At 49.1% G+C, this 17,712-nt stretch overlaps 1 protein-coding gene and 1 long non-coding RNA gene across 8 annotated transcripts in view; one reads left to right on the top strand and one right to left on the bottom strand.

The window, feature by feature from the left end:
- The window catches only part of FLI1 (Fli-1 proto-oncogene, ETS transcription factor), a 120,180-nt gene that overhangs the window by 79,587 nt on the left and 22,881 nt on the right, over positions 1–17,712 (bottom strand). For 2 of the 7 annotated variants that reach the window (XM_053366450.1, XM_053366453.1), the window contains exon 1: positions 12,622–12,864. The exons of 3 other annotated variants lie outside the window; for them this stretch is intronic. In XM_053366450.1, coding sequence (XP_053222425.1) covers positions 12,622–12,639 — 18 coding nt within the window. In that variant the 5' untranslated portion in view covers positions 12,640–12,864. Of the gene's footprint in view, positions 1–12,621; positions 12,865–15,176; positions 15,323–15,444; positions 15,468–17,712 lie in introns of those variants that run through there. 2 more of the 7 variants (XM_053366455.1, XM_053366451.1) reach the window with 2 other exon arrangements.
- LOC128402389 (uncharacterized) lies at positions 11,256–13,278 on the top strand. Its single transcript, XR_008327673.1, has 2 exons — positions 11,256–11,685; positions 12,834–13,278. It is a non-coding gene; the product is annotated as an uncharacterized LOC128402389 (long non-coding RNA).

Below are 17,712 nucleotides of genomic sequence, written 5' to 3'. Positions count from 1 at the left end.
GAGGTTCCCCAGGAGAGCTGGAACAGGAGCAGCTGAGAGTTATAGCTTCCTTTGTTCTGTTTAAAAGGGAAAAAGGAAACGCATCAGGAAGCCAGGCTGTGGAGCACAGGAAGCCTCTCTCAGCCTGATAAAAAGAACTGAAGCGAAGTGGGTTTGGATGCAGTTATAAGTCAATCAAACCTGGACGGAGGAGTTGCAGCAGAAAGATTTTAAATTTGTGCAGAGAACAACCAACTCGTCACATTAAATGCAACCCAAAGATCATTTGTTGAGCAAGCACTGGACCCCAGACCTAAGACAGGGGAGATTGGGCTTAGCCTGCCACCTGCCTGTTGACTATCCTCACCACTGCTGGTGGGATGAGAGAGAGGCAAAGAACAATTTGTGGGGAAGACAAAAAGAGCGCCATCCTCCCACCTCTGGAGAGAGAGAAGATCTGAGCCTATCTGAGCCCAGTACGTGTCCGACCACAATTCAAAGTGTTGGTGCTGACCTTTAAAGCCCTAAACGGCCTCAGCCCAGTATACCTGAAGGAGCATCTCCACCCCCATCGTTCTGCCTGGACACTGAGGTCCAGTGCCGAGGGCCTTCTGGCGGTTCTCTCACTGCAAGAAGCCAAGTTACAGGGAACCAGGCAGAGGGCCTTCTCAGAGGTGACACCCACCAGATGTCAAAGAGAAGAACAACTACCAGACTTTTAGAAGACATCTGAAGGCAGCCCTGTTTAGGGAAGCTTTTAATGTCTAACAGACCACTGTATTTTAATACTTTGTTGGAAGCTGCCCAGGGTAGCTGGGGAGACCCAGCCAGATGGGCGGGGTATAAATAATAAATTATTATTATTATTATCATCTGCAAACAGAACAACACAGGGAGAGCATGGCTCACACAACCTATTGCCTTCAGCACATAGAATCCTAGAGTTGGAAGGGACCCAGAGGGTTATCTATCTAGTCCAACCCCCTGCAACGCAGGACTCTTTTGTCCAACATGGGACTCAAACCCACAACCCTGAGATGAAGAGTCTCATGCTCTACCAACTGAGCTATCCCAGGACTCCTGTGCCCAGGAGAATCATTGGCTGATCAAATGCAGAGGCACTGAAAGAGGCACAAGCAAAGCAGCTGGAGGTGCCTCCATAACATCTCCCATGCCAGTTGGTGTGTCCTGATGCATCACGAGGCAAGACTGCTGGTGGCAACCCATTCCCCTTGCAAACATCATTATCACACCAACGGCACCAGTTGGGTTGACGGTTTTGGCTTCAGAATCCTCACCTACCCTCCCTTGGGATCTTAAAGCATGCCACAGGTGAGGAAACTGCAAACTCTCTAGACAGAGTTGTCTTTCCCATTGCCAGAGGGATCTTTGTACCACGGCGCCGGATACGCTTAAGACGGCCCTGCCTCTAGATGCTGTTAAATACAGTTATCATGTCCCTGGTCATTAGCCATGCCAGCCGGGGCTGATGGGAGTTGTAGTTCAACAACCTTTGCAGGGCCACAGATTCTCCATTGTTCAACTCTATTGGGTTCTCAAAAAAACAGTTCTTGACTTGGGGAGGCTTAGCGCGACAACATTCACCAGCCTCTGGGAAAGCTATGACTCATCCAAAGCCACCAATTTCATATCTAGGTTAGCAGGTAGGTTAGCATTTGAGCTCTTAGGAGGTGAAGTTGATAAATTTAGGTTAACATGGTTTCATTTTTTCAAATAGAACAATTTCACAGACAACAGGTAACTACAGCCCTTTCGCAGTTTGGTTCTATGTTTGCTTATGGCACGAATGTTTATTTACTTATTAAATAAATTGGATTGCGGTGTGGAACAAACTTCCATTTCCTTCTATTTCTGTTGATGTGAGACTGGGTCAAAGCTGATGGCTAGATGGCACTTGGCTCCTATAAAACTTTATAGGTTTGATATAACACACACTTACGGGAGAAGCTGTGGGAATGTGGGTGCTCTTTTAAGTCATGTGTCTAAGTATAACCTTACTAGGGTGTGTGTGGAAATATCTTCAGAGAAATATAACTGATAATTGATCATGAATTGAGATCTATGCGTACTTAGCACTTCTAGGCATGTCTGACAATGAAGATTATTCTTATCGAGACTTGATCACATTTGGCTTATTAGCAGCCAGACTCAAGATTTCTAAGCACTGTAAAAATACAGAATCATTTATCAGTTTCTCAACGGTATTAGAGAATATGGAGGTTCTCTCTTGTGGACAAGCTTATCCATTCACTACGACAAAAAAATATGGCTATGTTGAGCATTGGATCCCATTGATATCATGTGCCTCTAGCATGCCACTGTGTGCTCCACATTCTGGAAGGAGGTGATCTCTCTGCAACATTCAAGAACATCACCTAACACATATACTTTCATGTAGAACTCTCTTTTCATCTATTCTTTTAGCAAAGTGTGTCTTGCTTTGATATTGCCCAGTCTGATTGATTTGACTTTCTATTTCCAAAAGGCTTCTTAATTTTCCAAACAACCTGCTTTGCCTAGGCAGAGGTCAGACCATTTCTGGGCTTTACTGAGCATTCATTCCAATATGTTTAAAGGGAGGTTATACGGCAATGAGCTTTCATCTTGATTCGCTTGCCGAGTGTTTGGTACCTCTTCCTGTCAATCATCCATCCATCTCCCAAACTTTTCCATGCATCTCCCTGTCATTTTCCCCAACCACAAAAGTCTGGATTTTCTAAATTTGTTGTGTTAGGGTGACAGTGCACTTTCACCCATTTTAACTGTGCAAACCTAAATTTTGGGTCTGCACTTGAATATGGACTATCTGGGGAAAGCCAAAGAGGAGAATCCCAGGGAAGCTGGCGACTCTGAGCCTTTCTGCTTACTGCTACTATTAATGGTGCCCAGTCTAGGAGCCATACCTAAGGCTTCCTGATGTCCAGTCCCACCACCAACTGGACACCAGTTGGTCTAACTCAACACTTTTCTCTATGACCCCAATTTCTGGAGCTCCACCAAACTGTATAAAACTCTAGTGGCGTTAGATCCAAAAATGACACATGCCAACCATTTCCCCCACCCAACCATGCAACAATGTGTGTCACATATTTAAGCAATTTTCTGAGGTTATGGTGCTTCTTAAGAGGTTATGGAGGAAAACGGGAAACATCAGAGAGGAAGCTGTGAATCCCTGAAAGGCAGCCAACCATTTCTTGACTGCAGTTCGCTTTTCCTTTGCACGTAAAATTAATTTACGATGCACTCAAGAACTATCAATGATACAGCCAGAGGCTGATGTTTTCCAACAGTGGCAGCCTAAGATGGCTTACAGGTGCGAGAGCACATCTTCAATCCTCAGGCAGGTATTTGCAATTTTACCACTATTGGGTTAGGAAAGCAACCAAAAAGCTTTCCTATTTGCCTTGGGACAGAGGCGAACTTTCAAAAAGGCATGTTGGGCTCTTTCCATGGGGGGAGAAAACTGCTTGTGAAAAATGGATCAATTTAATAACAAATGAAAGTCTCCTGTTGCTTCATTCACGAAGGAGGCTGCCCCCAGCACCTTACACACCAACAGTGAGCTCGGTTTTTATGTAACCAAAATGGCACCATCCTCACAGAAGTGGGAGATATCAACAGGCTTGGGGAAATTCAAAGGCTTGCAGTATTACAGAATATCTTCAAAGGGGGACGGGGAGACTGTAATGTGGGAATCGAAAACACCAAAGAGCTTAGTGAAGACTGATCATGCCCAGTGGGCACAGAATGCTATGGTGGGAAGAGGAAGGTGAGGAGGAGGGATGGAATGGAGTCTTGGGAAAGGGCATCACTGTCTGGCTGGAAATGATAAAAATCAGCTGCGATTCCGGCATTTCAGGGGGTTGGACTCGATGGCCCTTCAAACTCTGCAATTCTACCGTTCTACAAAGTGCATCCCTAGCAACCTTGTAAAGCAGAGGAGTGAGAACAGAAAGGGATGTGCAACACACCTTGGCAAATCATTTTAACCACAGCAGCAGCAACCACAACAACGAAATAACCTCCTTTCCCAATCTAGATAAGTCTGTTGAGATGAAGCAACCTAACCAGGCATGGCTTTTTGTGAGAGTTCAGTACTGATACTAGAAACAAATCCTTAGGTTCAAAAAGTGCTCAGATGTACCATGTTATTTGACCCCCCCCCAAAAAAAATTTCTTTTATATTATCTTTTTTTATTTTCTTATTTACTTAGCACCTGGCTATGCTTGGGAAATCTGGTTCCAATAAAAACAAACAAACAAAGGACATCCGACAAGTCAGAAGGCTGCCTCCACCTGTTCTAAAGAATGAAATAATTGTGACAACCAGAAGAAAACACAGGGAGGGGGGGTATTATTGGCCCTAGTGACCCCCATAGGATGCCAGTGAAAGAGACATACACTCTGCGGACAGAGATCCAGCGGGCGACTTCTGTGCCAACTTTTAAAGACCTGCTAAAAATGTTTCTGTTCTGCCAGGCCTGTTCAAGCAATTCATAGAACCGTAGAGTTAGAAGGGACCCAAAGGTCAGCCCTGTTTAGGGAAGCTTTTAATGTTTAATAGATTATTGTATTTTAATATTCTGTTGGAAGCCGCCCAGAGTGGCTGGGGAAACCCAGCCAGATGGGCAGGTTGTAAATTATAAATTATTATTATTATTATTATTATTATTATTATTATTATCTAGTCCAACCCCCTGCAGTGCAGGAATCCTCCCCAAGGCTGATCCCTGGGTGGGCTCAAACCACCAACCTTCTGGTTAACAGCCAGATGCACTGACCCACTGTGCCACAGTCTAGCCCATCCACAGTAGTCTGCTGCTGTTTGTTTTAAACTTTTCTTTTCAGCTCAGAGACCTGCACTGTTTGCTGGTTTGCTACTCGGCCAGGTTCCAGGTGTTGCTAATAGTATATAAAGCTCTTAACAACCTGGGATCAGTTTCCCTACGAGATCACCTTACCCCACATGTGCCCACTTGACTGCTTCAATTGATGGAATTGGCACTAATACACGTGCCACATAATAGCCTCTAATATAATAACTCAGTCATTTAGTGTGGCAGCACCTGCACTTTGGAACTCCCTGCCTGTTGAGATCAAGCAGGTGCCTTCAGGGTCCTCTTTTTGACACCTGCTAAAAACATCCTTGTTTAGACAAGCCTACCCAGAAAGCTGGTGTGAATACTAATCTGCTTTTATTATTTTAACTTTCTCTGTGTTTTAAAGTATCGTATTTTTTTCTTGATTTTCTGTAAACCACTTGGAGGGTTTTTTAAACAGCCAAGCAACATATAATTTTTCTGAAATAAATAATAAATAAAACTTGTTTAAATCTGTTTATGCTTTAACTGTATGGCTTCATGTTTTCATTGCTGTAAACCGCTTTGCTATATTTTTATGCTATAGTGGTATACAAATATTTTTATATATCAATAAATAGGCTCTGTTGTTTTAATTTTTGTAAGCTGCCTGGAGTGCCAGTTTAAAATATTTTTATGATATTATTATTATTAGTCAGACTAATTTTTCCACCCCTGAGTCCATGTTGGCCTCCAGTAACTACAGAGTTGACTTTTCCATTACCTGCAATCCTGCCCTCCTAACTACGGCAGGTCTTCCAGAAGTTCCTGAACTACAATTCCCATCAGCCCCAGCACACATGGCCAATGGTCAAGGAGGAGGATGGGAGTTGCAGTTCAGCAACGAATGGAGGGCCAAAGAATCTCTACACCTGCAGAGCACGTGCTGCATAGGAGTCCAACTCCTAGGAGCCACGAGAGCTTTGGCCCCTGCAATAAAATATTTGAGGGGGCCAGCCCCCCCAAAAAAAGTTGATGGGCATTGCCATCCATATGGGGTGTGTGCACTGCATCAGGTGATCCATTATGCTGGGGCTTACCTGGGCCCCCACAATATTCTATTCAAGTTGACACTCTTGACGTGCTGTGCCCCTGAGCTGTGGTCCCCAAAAGTGTATACAGGATCACTCTGCATCACAGATTTAAAGGTAAAGGGACCCCTGACCATTAGGTCCAGTCGTTGCAGCGCTCATCTCGCTTTATTGGCCAAGGGAGCTGGCGTACAGCCAGTATGTGGCCAGTATGACTAAGCCACTTCTGGCGAACCAGAGCAGCACATGGAAATGCCGTTTACCTTCCTGCTGGAGCAGTACCTATTTATATACTTGCACTTTGAAGTGCTTTCAAACTGCTAGGTTGGCAGGAGCTGGGACCAAGCAACGGAAGCTCACCCCATCACCGGGATTCGAACCACCAACCTTCTGATCGGCAAGTCCTAAGCTCTGTGGTTTAACCCACAGCGCCACCCGCGTCCCATATCACAGATTTAGTTGTCCTTTGACTGCTTAAGAGATCCCAAAGAAGCACATTTAAAAACACAGCCAGCGTATCACGCGAGTTAAGAGTTGACCACTGACAACCTTTTTTTAAAAAAAAAAAGAGCCAGCCCCTGTTCTAAATGACAGGCAGGCAGACGGTGTATGTCGGTTGCATGTTTCAGAGGACAGAAATAGGCACAGACTCTCAGGAAGCACACAGAGCTCTGGCTCTGAGGTTGGACAAATTACCCAGCCTTGCGGGTAACTGCTCCTTCCCTTGCAGGCTACGCTCAAGGGTTCCTTCCCTGTCCTTTCACAGATCTTCCCTCCTCCATCTGTTATGTTGCGGCAAACCAACTTTGCAAAGAGGAGCCGCAGCTGCAGAAAAATGCCCGTTACCGTTAGGACGTTGCCAGGTGCATCAAGAGTAGCCTCCTGCCTGGAAGGGGAATGTCTTGCGCTGCGCCCATCTCCCGGTGGCCCAGAAGCAGTAATTCCATTTGGAAAGCTTTCTCAATCCAGCTTTCTCTGGCTTGGTCGACTGGCAAAGGACCAAACTGGGTTTCCTCCTAATTTATTTATTTATTGCCCGCCATACAGTTCCAGGGCAGGTCACGTAATTAAAACACAACATTAAAAGCAATTTAAATGTAAAGCAATGTAAAGGTCATCTCGGTGCTGTTTTGCAGTCCCAGATTCTTCCAGAAGAAGAAATGTCCATCATTCCTCAAATAAGTACACAGATGTGATGATTTGGACAGGATTGTTTCTTGTCTTGGAGCCCAAAAGGGGTGAATAACAAGATTAACACTGATAGGAACTGCATGTTTGAAGGGGCTCAAATACACACATGCCATCTTCCAGGCCTGTTTGCCAGGAGAGAGAAGCCAACAGAATACAGACACAATACTTTTTGCCCTCTCCCCAACTTATACCTCTGTCTTGAGAGCCATCTGTGTCTTCGTAGCATAGCAGTCGCCAGATCAGCCTTCGCCAACCCAGTTCCCTCCAGGGGCTGTTGGACCACATTAGCCCCAGGTAGCATGACAAGCGCTCAGGGATGAGGCAAGTTGTGGTCCAAAGAGAACTAGGCTGAGGAAACCTGCATTAGACCAGTCCCCACCCTCCTCTCAGATCAATCTGCATGATTGGCAATCGAGGGCACAAATTGCCATGCTTGCTTACGGAGTAAAGGGACAAGGGTGAACAAGTATATCCAAAGGCAGCGGTGGAGCCTGACCCATTAGGGCAAATGGAGCACTGCCCATCAACCTTGGTTAGGGTTGCCATATTTCAAACAGTGGAAATCCAGACAGAAAAGTGGTCAAGCTTTCCCCCCGCAAAATTGCATTAAAATGCCGTTTTTGAGCTATTTTTATGGGGAAATGGCAAAAACGGAACTGACATGGGCTGCCGTACGCCCGGATTTTCCAGGACATTTTCCTGATTTCTGCCCAGACACTGCTGCTGACTGCAGTATTCTGGATTTGTCCAGGAAAATCCATACATATGGCAACCCTAACCTTGGTCTTCCTCCAAGTGCCTCCATCCTGGCCTTCCTACTGACAGCCAGTCCAGCAGGTGGCCCTGCCTATCAACTTCCTCCTCTTCAGTATTGCCCTTGTAGAACTCAGCAGAGAGAAGGATTTGAGCCAAAGCAGACTTAGTTGGCCCTGTCTGTCATTGGCTCTGGTGCCCCCTACTGTTGGGCTCCCTGCCTTCCACCCTACCAGTACCCTATGGGCACCAGCCGCCACTGTAACAAAGGCAAACAACCACCAACACTCACTCACAGTTCATATTTATGTCCACATTTCCAAATCCATTCCCTCCACCTTCTGGCGAGCATTCTGCTAATGCAGCTTACGTTTCTTCCCTTTTCAGATGCACTTGAATTTGGAAAAGGGAGAAGAATGTGGCCGCTCATGTACATATAGCAGGGATGGGGAATGTGGGACCCTCCAGACAACGTTGGATTGCAACTTCCATGTTCCCTTAGCCGTTGTCCAGGCTGGCTGGTACAGATGAGCACTGATGCCCAACATCATGCAGGAGCAAAACTCGGGTGTTGGTTGCCTCCTAATTCTGCAGTTCTGCAGACCTGGAGAGATTAATATTTTGCCATTTTGCCCAGGGCTACTGTCTACATTATGGGACGCGGGTGGCGCTGTGGTCTAAACCACAGAGCCTAGGGCTTGCAAATCTGGAGGCAGGCGGTTTGAATCCCCACAATGGGGTGAGCTCCCGTTGTTTGGCCCCAGCTCCTGCCCACCTAGCAGTTTGAAAGCACGTCAAAGTGCAAGTAGATAAATAGGTACTGCTCCGGCGGGAAGGTAAATGGCATTTCCGTGCACTGCTCTGGTTCGCCAGAAGCGGCTTAGTCATGCTGGCCACATGACCCAGAAGCTGTCTGTGGACAAACGCCGGCTCCCTCGGCTAGTAAAGCGAGTTGAGCACCACAATCCCAGAGTCACCCGGGACTGGACCTAACGGTCAGGGACCCCTTTACCTTTTACTGTATACATTGCATGTCAGCTGCTGGGAACAGCGCCCCCCACTCCCCGGCCTGCCTTGCTGGGAACAACACTGAACTGTTTAAATACAAACTGCATTTCACTACAAGGGCAGATAATGCCAGCCAGAATGCACCACTTCCATTTACATGGATCCACATGGTTATAGACGGTGCTTTTCTTCGAGAAACAAAGGCGCCAGTTCTCACCACAAAGATGTTACAGTAAGCACCACACTTTTAACCAGTGTTTTTCTTCTAGGGGAAAAAAGCTGCCGGTACTATGTACCTTGAGTACCCCCTGAAAAAAAGTACTAGTTACAGCACATACATTTCATTCCCACCACCTGCTCCTCTTGTGGGTGGCTAACACAGGAAAAAGCCTTTTCCCACAGCAGCCGGGGCAGTAATGACAAGGGTAGGCTTTGGCCTTTCAAATTTCAGCTGCACCCAGTGCCGGATTTACGTATAAGCTAAACAAGCTATAGCTTAGGGCCCCACTCTCTTGCGGGGCCCAAAAAAAATTAAAGGAAAAAAAACCTGGATGTACATTTCCAAAATATAAGATAAAAAACAAATAAAATAAAACCTACATACAGCAACAGTGTTTTGTTTTGTTTTGTGTTGTATTGTGTAGGCTCCTATGATGTAAGTAGAGAGCCCCACCTGCCATATAAAGGGCCCCATTACCTTCAGTAGCTTAGGGCCTCATCAAACCAAAATCCGGCCCTGGCTGCGCCCCCCTGTCCAAAGCCAAAATTCGGTGCCCCCCCATCACCTCTTGCCTTCCATTCTGCACAATGCACTATGGTGCAGCGCCAGTGCGGGGGAACCTGTTGCACGGCCCTGAATCCAAAACATAAACCATCCTTTACATCATGGATTGGGCAACCTGTGGCCCTCCAGATGTTTGCCAAATGACACTTCCTATCAGCCTCGACTCTTGGCTAGGCTGGCTGGGATTGATGGGAGGGGTAGTTCAGCAAAAGCTGGAGGGCCAAAGATCTCCGCCCTGCCCCTGCCCTCCGTCCCCCGCTCTAACTGTTGTTAGACTCCTGGCTCCAAAAAAACCCCAAAAACCTGGCCAACCATCAGAGACACCAGCAACTGGAATCCAGCAGCATCTAGGGAGCTTTATTTATTTACTGCATTTCTATCCCATACCTTTTTCTTCAATGAACTCAAGGTGGTGGACATGGTTCTACCCCTCCGCAATTAATCCCCACAACAAGCCTGCAAGTTAGGTCAGGCGGAGAGATGATGATTAGCCCTAAGGTCACCCAGTGATTTGAACTCTAGTCTCCCAGGTCATATTCCGTCTGTCCAACCATTACACCTCACTGGCTGATTTACACATTAGGTCTCATATAAAGCTGCACACGGAGTTCAAGCCCATCGAAACAATACTGAGGCCTATTATACAAGCATCCACTTTTGGCCCAGACAACACAAAACATAGCTCTTAAGAGTAGTGCTGGGAAAAGTCATAGGGGAGTAGGTGCTCCCCCAAATTTCATGTTGCACAGAAGTTATTACAGAGATTTTTAGCAGCAACCACAGCAAATACTTGTAAATGCATGCTGCTGTTTGGCAGTTCAGCTGGGACGGGATACAAAAGTAAGCCTTTGAACCATTCACAGAACTTTTCCTTGTTCCTTTCCCTCTTACCGATCCCCACTACTATTATTATTATATGTGAACTATAAAAAGACTCCCCAAGCAGCTACAATAATGGCACCTTTGCTGTATCTGTGCGACACAGAACAACTAGCAAAGCAAAATGATGTATGAATGATCCAGTATAAATCCACCACGGATGCCCTGGCTTTACATCAACGATGTGTTGCTGAATACAGGGAGGGGTTTACTCTCCATTCAAAAAATTGCGATCCTCTACCGGCAGCCTCAGGGCTCTACCACTTCGCTATAGGGCAAGGGCAGGGAACCTCTGGCCCTCCAGATGTTGCCGATCTACATCTCCCGCCCAGGACCAGGGCTCAAATTCACCTCTAGGTAGGGAAAACCTTGGAAGCCCAAATAAATAATTCCCAGAGCCCTGTTGCCTTCTCCTGGTTTTACTCCGGAGTGTTTCTGTCCGAGAGAGAGAGGAGGAGGAGGAGGAGGAGGAGTTTGCTTCAGTCAGTGCCTGGGAGGCTGAAGGAGAAACTGATGGTTTTTCTCTCCAGGAGTTGGTGGTTAGGACGCAAAATAGCTGAAGGCTGCTGGTAGCAGCAGCAGCAGCCTCCTTGCCAGGTCATCAAGACGTCGCCCGCTCCTTCCCCACCGCTCCCTTCCACCCTCCCTGCAGGGTGGGATGCTGCACTTGTTACTCACTATGAGGAATCTGGCAGATTCCGCAAGAGATCTGTTGCGGGCGAGGCGGGTGCGGGAGAGGGAGGGAGGAGAGGAAGGGAAGCTGCTGCCGCCGCCCCGCCCAGGCAAGGAAGCCGCTAGGGCTGTTTCTCCACCCGTCCGCCCGCCGCGTCCCTGCGCACATTCGCCTCCTCTGATCCGTTTCAGGGGCTGCTGGTGAAGCCGTCAAAACAACAACACAAAACAACTTTCCTGCATTGCAAGGGGCTGGACTAGATGACCCTGCGGGTCCCTTCCAAATCTACATTTCTATGATTCCCACGACAACGACGACGAATCTCTAAAAACAGGCAGATACGTTTGGTGGGGGAGAGCACCCTCCGGGCCAGCTCCCTTCCCTCCCCCCGGGGCCCAGATCCAACTCGTGCGCCTCGCAACGAAGTCCCGCCCGACACACGGAAGCTTTAAAAGATCCCTTCCCCGCCTCTTTCTTCCTCTGAAAGGCGACCAAGAAATTAAGCAGGTCCATAACCGAGGTGGGGGTGGAGGAAGGGAGCCCCCTCGCCCCGCGTGTGGCGTTATTTTTTCTGTAGAGCGGCGCGTGTTCAGACGAGCCCGAGGATCAACCGTGCCCATGCCTTGAAAGGGGACTGCGCCAGTCCCCCCCAAACCGAGAGGCCGGGCTCGGCACACTCAGACACTCCACCCCGGTCGCAGTAATCCAAAGAAACCCCGAACAGTGGCGCCCCCGCCGTGGGAAGGGCGCGCGTGGAGCCAAGCAGGCGAATAGCAGCGCCCAGTCGACGGAAGGCGCTTTGCGGGTAGAAGTTGCCCTGAAAATGGGGGGGGGGGGATTGCAAAACACAGAGGGAGGGGAACCGGAGATCCTGACGCCGCACCGATCCTGATTACCCTGGACCTGGATTTCGTTGCGCACATTGCAGTCCTTCTGCAAAAGCATCCCCGACCCGAGCAGCTCCTCTAGCCCGGAGCTGCCGGGTCCAGCGCTTCTCGCCCTCCCGCCAGCTCTGCCCATTCCAACGTGTACGTGATAATGCGGGTGGGGAGAAGGGGGAAAACGCGCAAGACTAGCCCCCAAGATCCCACCAGATGCTACCAACCCCGATTCCCCAGCCGAGGGGGAGACTAAGCTGGAGGGAAGGCAAGCAGCTCAAGCTTGCGCTCTGCCGCGCGCCGCTTGCGCCCTTCGCGTAGGATCGCAGTCGACGCCGCGCAAGCCAAGTAGCTAGGAGAGGAGAATGGGCAGGAGGGGGTGCTCCTCGCTCGCCGGCCGGGTTTTAACCCTTCCTGGACCTCCCCCTTCGAAAAGAACCACAGCAGCCCTCTTCCCAATTCTGCTCCCCAACCCCTGCTCCCTGCGCTCCTCTCGCCCCACATCCATCCATCCATCTCTTCATCCGTCCTGGTTCCCCCAGTTTCTCTCTCCCCCCCCCCTTACCTTAATGGTCCCGTCCATCGAGCGCGCTTCCCAGTCCGGCGTCCCGGGAGTCCGCACATTGACCCGGTTGAGCTCCGCGCCCGCGCTACGCCGCCCGCTTCAGCCCCGACTCTGTTCCGCGCCCGCCTGCCCGCCCGGCCTGCCTCCTCCGCTTCTCCTCTCGCCGCAAAGCGAAAGAGCGACAGTTAACCGGATGAAACTTTTTTCCCCAGCTCACTTTGGGAAGTGAAGTCACTCGAGGAGGAAACTTCGCTCCCCGCCGCGCCTGGGCCGGCCCTGCTGGATCCGAAGAGGAGGAGAACTTGTTTTTTTAAAAAAGCTAGCAGGATATTTGCTGGGGTTAGATAAGGAGCGAGACCCCGGAGCGCGCTTCAGGACTCGGGGCGCTCCCTCCGGCTCCTGCAGGATTTTGGCTGGCTGGTCAGGAGAGGCAAGGAGCCCCCACTCGGCTCTCCTCTCCCGGACATCTGGGGGGATATTTTTTTTACCAGCTCTCCAGACAGATCTATTTAAAGGTGCCCGACGCTGCGATCCTGGCTCTATTTATCCGGAAATTCAGAAGGATACAGATCCGTTGCAGGATCCCAGTTTGAGCCATTAATTCCCGTTTTCCTTCACATGCAATTTGTAAAATAAATAAATCATTCATAAGGCGTTTTCCCGTCCGGAGGTTAATTACATCGGGGATGGGGTAAGGCTCTCGTTTGCCCCAGCCTACCATATTTGATTTGATTTCTTACGGTTAAATGTGTCAATGTGCTCTTTTGGATAGATGACAAAACCACATGGTTGTCAATATTCAACAGGCGTTTCATGGAACGGTTTCTGGAGGATTTTTCCTTTGTTTGGCTTTTCCCCTCCCCCGTTCCTAACAGGGAACTCAAAACTCCCGTTTATTGCCAGGAAAAGGGCAACTAAGGTAAGGCGCGAGGCAACCGTGGGTGGACACGTGTATGCGTGTATGTGTGTATAGTGAGAGCTTGAACCTTTTCGCTGGCTTCGCGTAGCCGAAAGCCACAAAAAAATTCTTGATTTTCGAAATAAAATAAAGCATTGTTTGCCACCAAGTTTAATAAGCTAAGAGTGCCATCCTATGCCTGTCTACTCAAAGACCACAGAATTCAATGGAGCTTACGCCTAGTTAACAGGGTGATTCTAAGCGTGCTTCCCTGTAAGCAAGTCCCAGGGGCTTTAGTGCGATTTACTCCTTTGTAAATTTGTTTCGGATTGCAGCCTGACAGGAGGATTGCAGCTTTGCAACGCGACCCTAACCATGTCTACTCAAAGGTAAATCCTATTAAATGAAATAGGGTTTACTCCCAAGTAAGCGGAGCTAGGACTGCAGTCCTTCTGGGGACCCCTGTTCTTTATTTTCTGCACCTTCTTCTCAATAATACAGCATTTGTACTACGGAATGGTTCCTGGAGCCACAAACTGACCTTTTTGAGCAACCTGTTCGGATGACATCCTGGTCAGCACTGCAGCCAATCGGCAGGTTAACGTTTTTGCGTTGCAGGACAGCTGAGATGCAGCGGCATCCCAATGATGCCTACTCGGAAGTAAAGGGTTCCTGAGTTCTCCAAAGTGTGGAGAGACGTTTGCTCATTTCAAGTGAGCGGGACTGTGCCAAATTTACTGCGTTTGGGGGTCTGGGACAGTTTTAGGACAGATTCACATGCGGGCCAAGCAATTGATGGAGTCTATCTATATATAAGGAGACGCTTAATTTCGAGTATGTTTTTCTATTACGAAACAAACTCCCCCCGCCTACGACTAGGTGCAAGGGACATAGAAGACCTCCCTAGCCGGTTTTGATGGTGGTAATAGGTCTGAGACTCAGGGCGGACGGTGAGCGGACCCAATGTCAAAAAAAGGATTGAAAAGAAGTCCGATCCTCTCTGCCTCTTTTCTCCAAGCCCAAACCTGTGAATAGGCAGGTTTACTCGGAAGTAAATCCCCAGCGGAGCTCAGCCCCACGGAAGTCCCACCTTACCGGACTAGATGATCCTTAGGGTTCCTTCCAACTCTACAATTCTATGGTTCTACTCAATGGGACCTACTTTCAAGTAAAAGTACACAGGATCGCGCGACCGACCAGTAGAACCCAGACAAACCCGGACGAAAGCCCGATTTGTTTCTGATTTCTTTCTGGGATATTCCCTGCAGGATCTGGGATTTCAGGGTCTGGCGGAGCGTTTCCATCTAACGAGCGGCGACGGTTGGAGATTCATATATATATATATATTCATTCATATATATATATATATATATGAGAATGATCTGGACAAACTCCCCAAACACTCAAAGCCATGCACTGTTCAAACAAATCTCTCTCCCTCCCAAAGTAGCCTCAACACCCAACACTTCCACCGTTCTTGTGCAACAGAGAAGAATGGAAAGACGCGCGCGGGGGTGGGGGAGTGGGGGTTGTCTTCCAAGGAAATGGAGCAGAAATTGGAAAAGGAGTTTTCCCCACACGCAGCCTCAGCCCCCCACCCAGCAGTTCACTGTCAACATCTCTCTCTACAGCACCCCCCTCCACAAAAGATGGTTACCTCATGCAAGGTCCAGCCTTTCCTCCTCCCCCCTCTTCCGGTTTTGTTAGTCCAGCCAGTGTGTGTCTGTCTGTCTCAAGCAGAGGCCCAAGTCTCTTTTGCCCCTCCCGTCCAGAAGGGGAGGTTTGTTTAGGATGCCGCGCACGCGGAGGCGCGGCGCCCGGATAGTTGGATGTTTGACTTCCTCGGCGGCGGAGAAGCCTCCTTGGCCCCTCCCTCTGTCTCCCCTTCTCCAAAAATTAGCCCCCATCCATTCCACTCCACTCACCCCACCCAGTCGGGGGCTCCCGCCTTGCCAGCCAGCCAGCCAGTCTCTGGTGGGGTGGGGGGCTAAGGCTGGGGACAGGACCACCGCCTCCCCCCGCCCCGCCGCCTTGTCTCCTTTTTACAATCCGAGCGCGGCTCTGCCGCGGTGTCCCCGGAGAGCAGCCCACATCTGGATGCTGCTAGCGGGGTCAGGTCCCCTCCGCCCGGGGCCACGGGGGCTGGCTGGCAGGCCGCGCAAAGGCACCAGGCTTAACCCTTGGCTGGCCGGCTGCTTGTCTCTACTAACCAACAACTTCCCTCCCTACGCTTCACCACGACATGGCAAACTCCAGTGGGGGGAGAAGGGAAGAAAAGGGGTGAAACCTTCCCCCATCCTCTTCTGACCCAAATGTCGCTTTCTTAATGTTTGCAACCCGAACCAATGCGTGCTTGCTCAGAAGAACCACTGGATCCGGGGGCGTTTACTTTCGAGTAGATGTGCACAGCAGCGCAGTCCAATTCTAAATGGCATTGGGAAGAACAGCAAGAAGTTTTATATATGTTTGGAAGACGCACAGAGTGGCTGGGGGAACCCAGTCAGATGGGCGTGGTACAATTATTATTACTACTACTACTACTATTAAGCAGTGTCCATGTCGACTGAGAAGAGCAAGCCATCCCGATCGCTGCCTGGTGTTTGTGCGCCTTGAGAAACGAATATACTGACCTTCAGGTGACTGAGGTCGCTTGCCATTAAAACTTGGCCGTGAATGTCAAGATCTGAAATCGAGAAAGTTTTTGGAAATGATCCGAGGCGAAGAGAGGGCTAGAAAGCGCTCTGAAAGGGCTCGTCTTCCAGCGATCTGGGCTCCTTCGCCTTTTATACTGGAAGCCGAGATCTGAATCAATTTCCTTTCGGAGTTAAATTCTAATAAAACGCGGGTGTGGACAAAGGGAGCGCCAGAAGGGATCAGGCCGCCTGTTATCGCCCCCGCCCCGCAAAGCCAACAAGAAAAGAATTGGGGTGCCTTTGACAAGTAAAAGGAAGGCGAAAGTGGGAACGCAGAAGATTCTCACCTCCTCTATCTATCTATCTACACACACATATGTATATACATCGCTGTATATAGTGATCAACCCAACGAAGAGAAGGGATTGGCCGATAGCTCCCCCCCAATCCCGGCTTTCCCTTGGGTTGATCACTTCCAGCAATTCCTTCTTTCCGCCCGCTTCCTTCGGCAAGTCTCCCTCACCTGCAGGAAGATCAGGAGCTAAGCGCAGCCTCAGAGTTAGGCTGCTGAAACCCCATTGACATCAATGGGATCTAAGCCGCCGAGCTGGCGCTGGGTTGCCTCAGAGAGGACGCAGCAAGATCCTGAGCTAGCTGACAGGCCACTGCGCACAGTCAGTCACAGCCAGGCTAGGCACGTCTACTCCGAAGTAAGTCCCGTGGACTTCAACGAAACTTACTTTCAGGCCACATCCTTCTCGCAGGCCCCAGAGGTCTGGCTGAAGACCGGCGAAAGATACGAATCACCCTAACATTTCCCGCTTGTCAGCCGCGGGAACATTCAGCGATGCTTTGACAAGTAAACGGGGATAGTAGCGAGGGAGGTAAATGGACAAGGTACTATTTCCAAGCCTTTCTTGATGCGTCCGATGAACCCGGGCGGGCGGGCGGCTGCCTTGCGTTCTTCATGCAACTGGAAAACAATTTTTGCAAACTCTCAATTCGACCTTTTGTTTCTGTTTTGTCTCTATTCAAGAGTCCGCCTTGAAAGTTTACGACTTAATAGGGATGCCAAGGGATATTTGGAAACAATTTTTTTAAAATGTCAGGATAGTTTTCCTCTCTCTTTTTTAAGATATTACTTTTTTGTGGGGGGGGGGGTAGAGCAGCATATCACAATGAAATTTTAAAATAAGATGTTCAACAAACTTCGCAAATCAGTTCAAATGAGCGCAAAACCATCCTACTCGTTTTGCTGACTTAGAAGTAAATGCCATCGATTTCGATGGGACTTACTTTCGAGTAAGCATGCCTAGGAATGCTGGGAGCCTCTTTCCTCAAGGGCTCTCCCTTTCAATCCGGCGCTGAGTCCCCCAGCGTGTCTCCGGATGGCTCTCAAACCCAGACTGGGCGTGGCTCACTTTGCATAGGATCCGGCTGTAGAGGAGCTCCAGAAAAAATGGGATCACTGGAGGGCAGTATTTAATACCGTCGTTCAATCAATCAATCAATCAATCAATCAAATCAGGATAGTGGAATCCACCACCCCTTACGCCATTT

This window comes from Podarcis raffonei, chromosome 15 (genome assembly GCF_027172205.1).
Source record: "Podarcis raffonei isolate rPodRaf1 chromosome 15, rPodRaf1.pri, whole genome shotgun sequence".
Taxonomy (NCBI): domain Eukaryota; kingdom Metazoa; phylum Chordata; class Lepidosauria; order Squamata; family Lacertidae; genus Podarcis; species Podarcis raffonei.
Note: the sequence above shows the minus strand (reverse complement) of the source record. Positions and strands in the feature narration are given on the sequence as shown.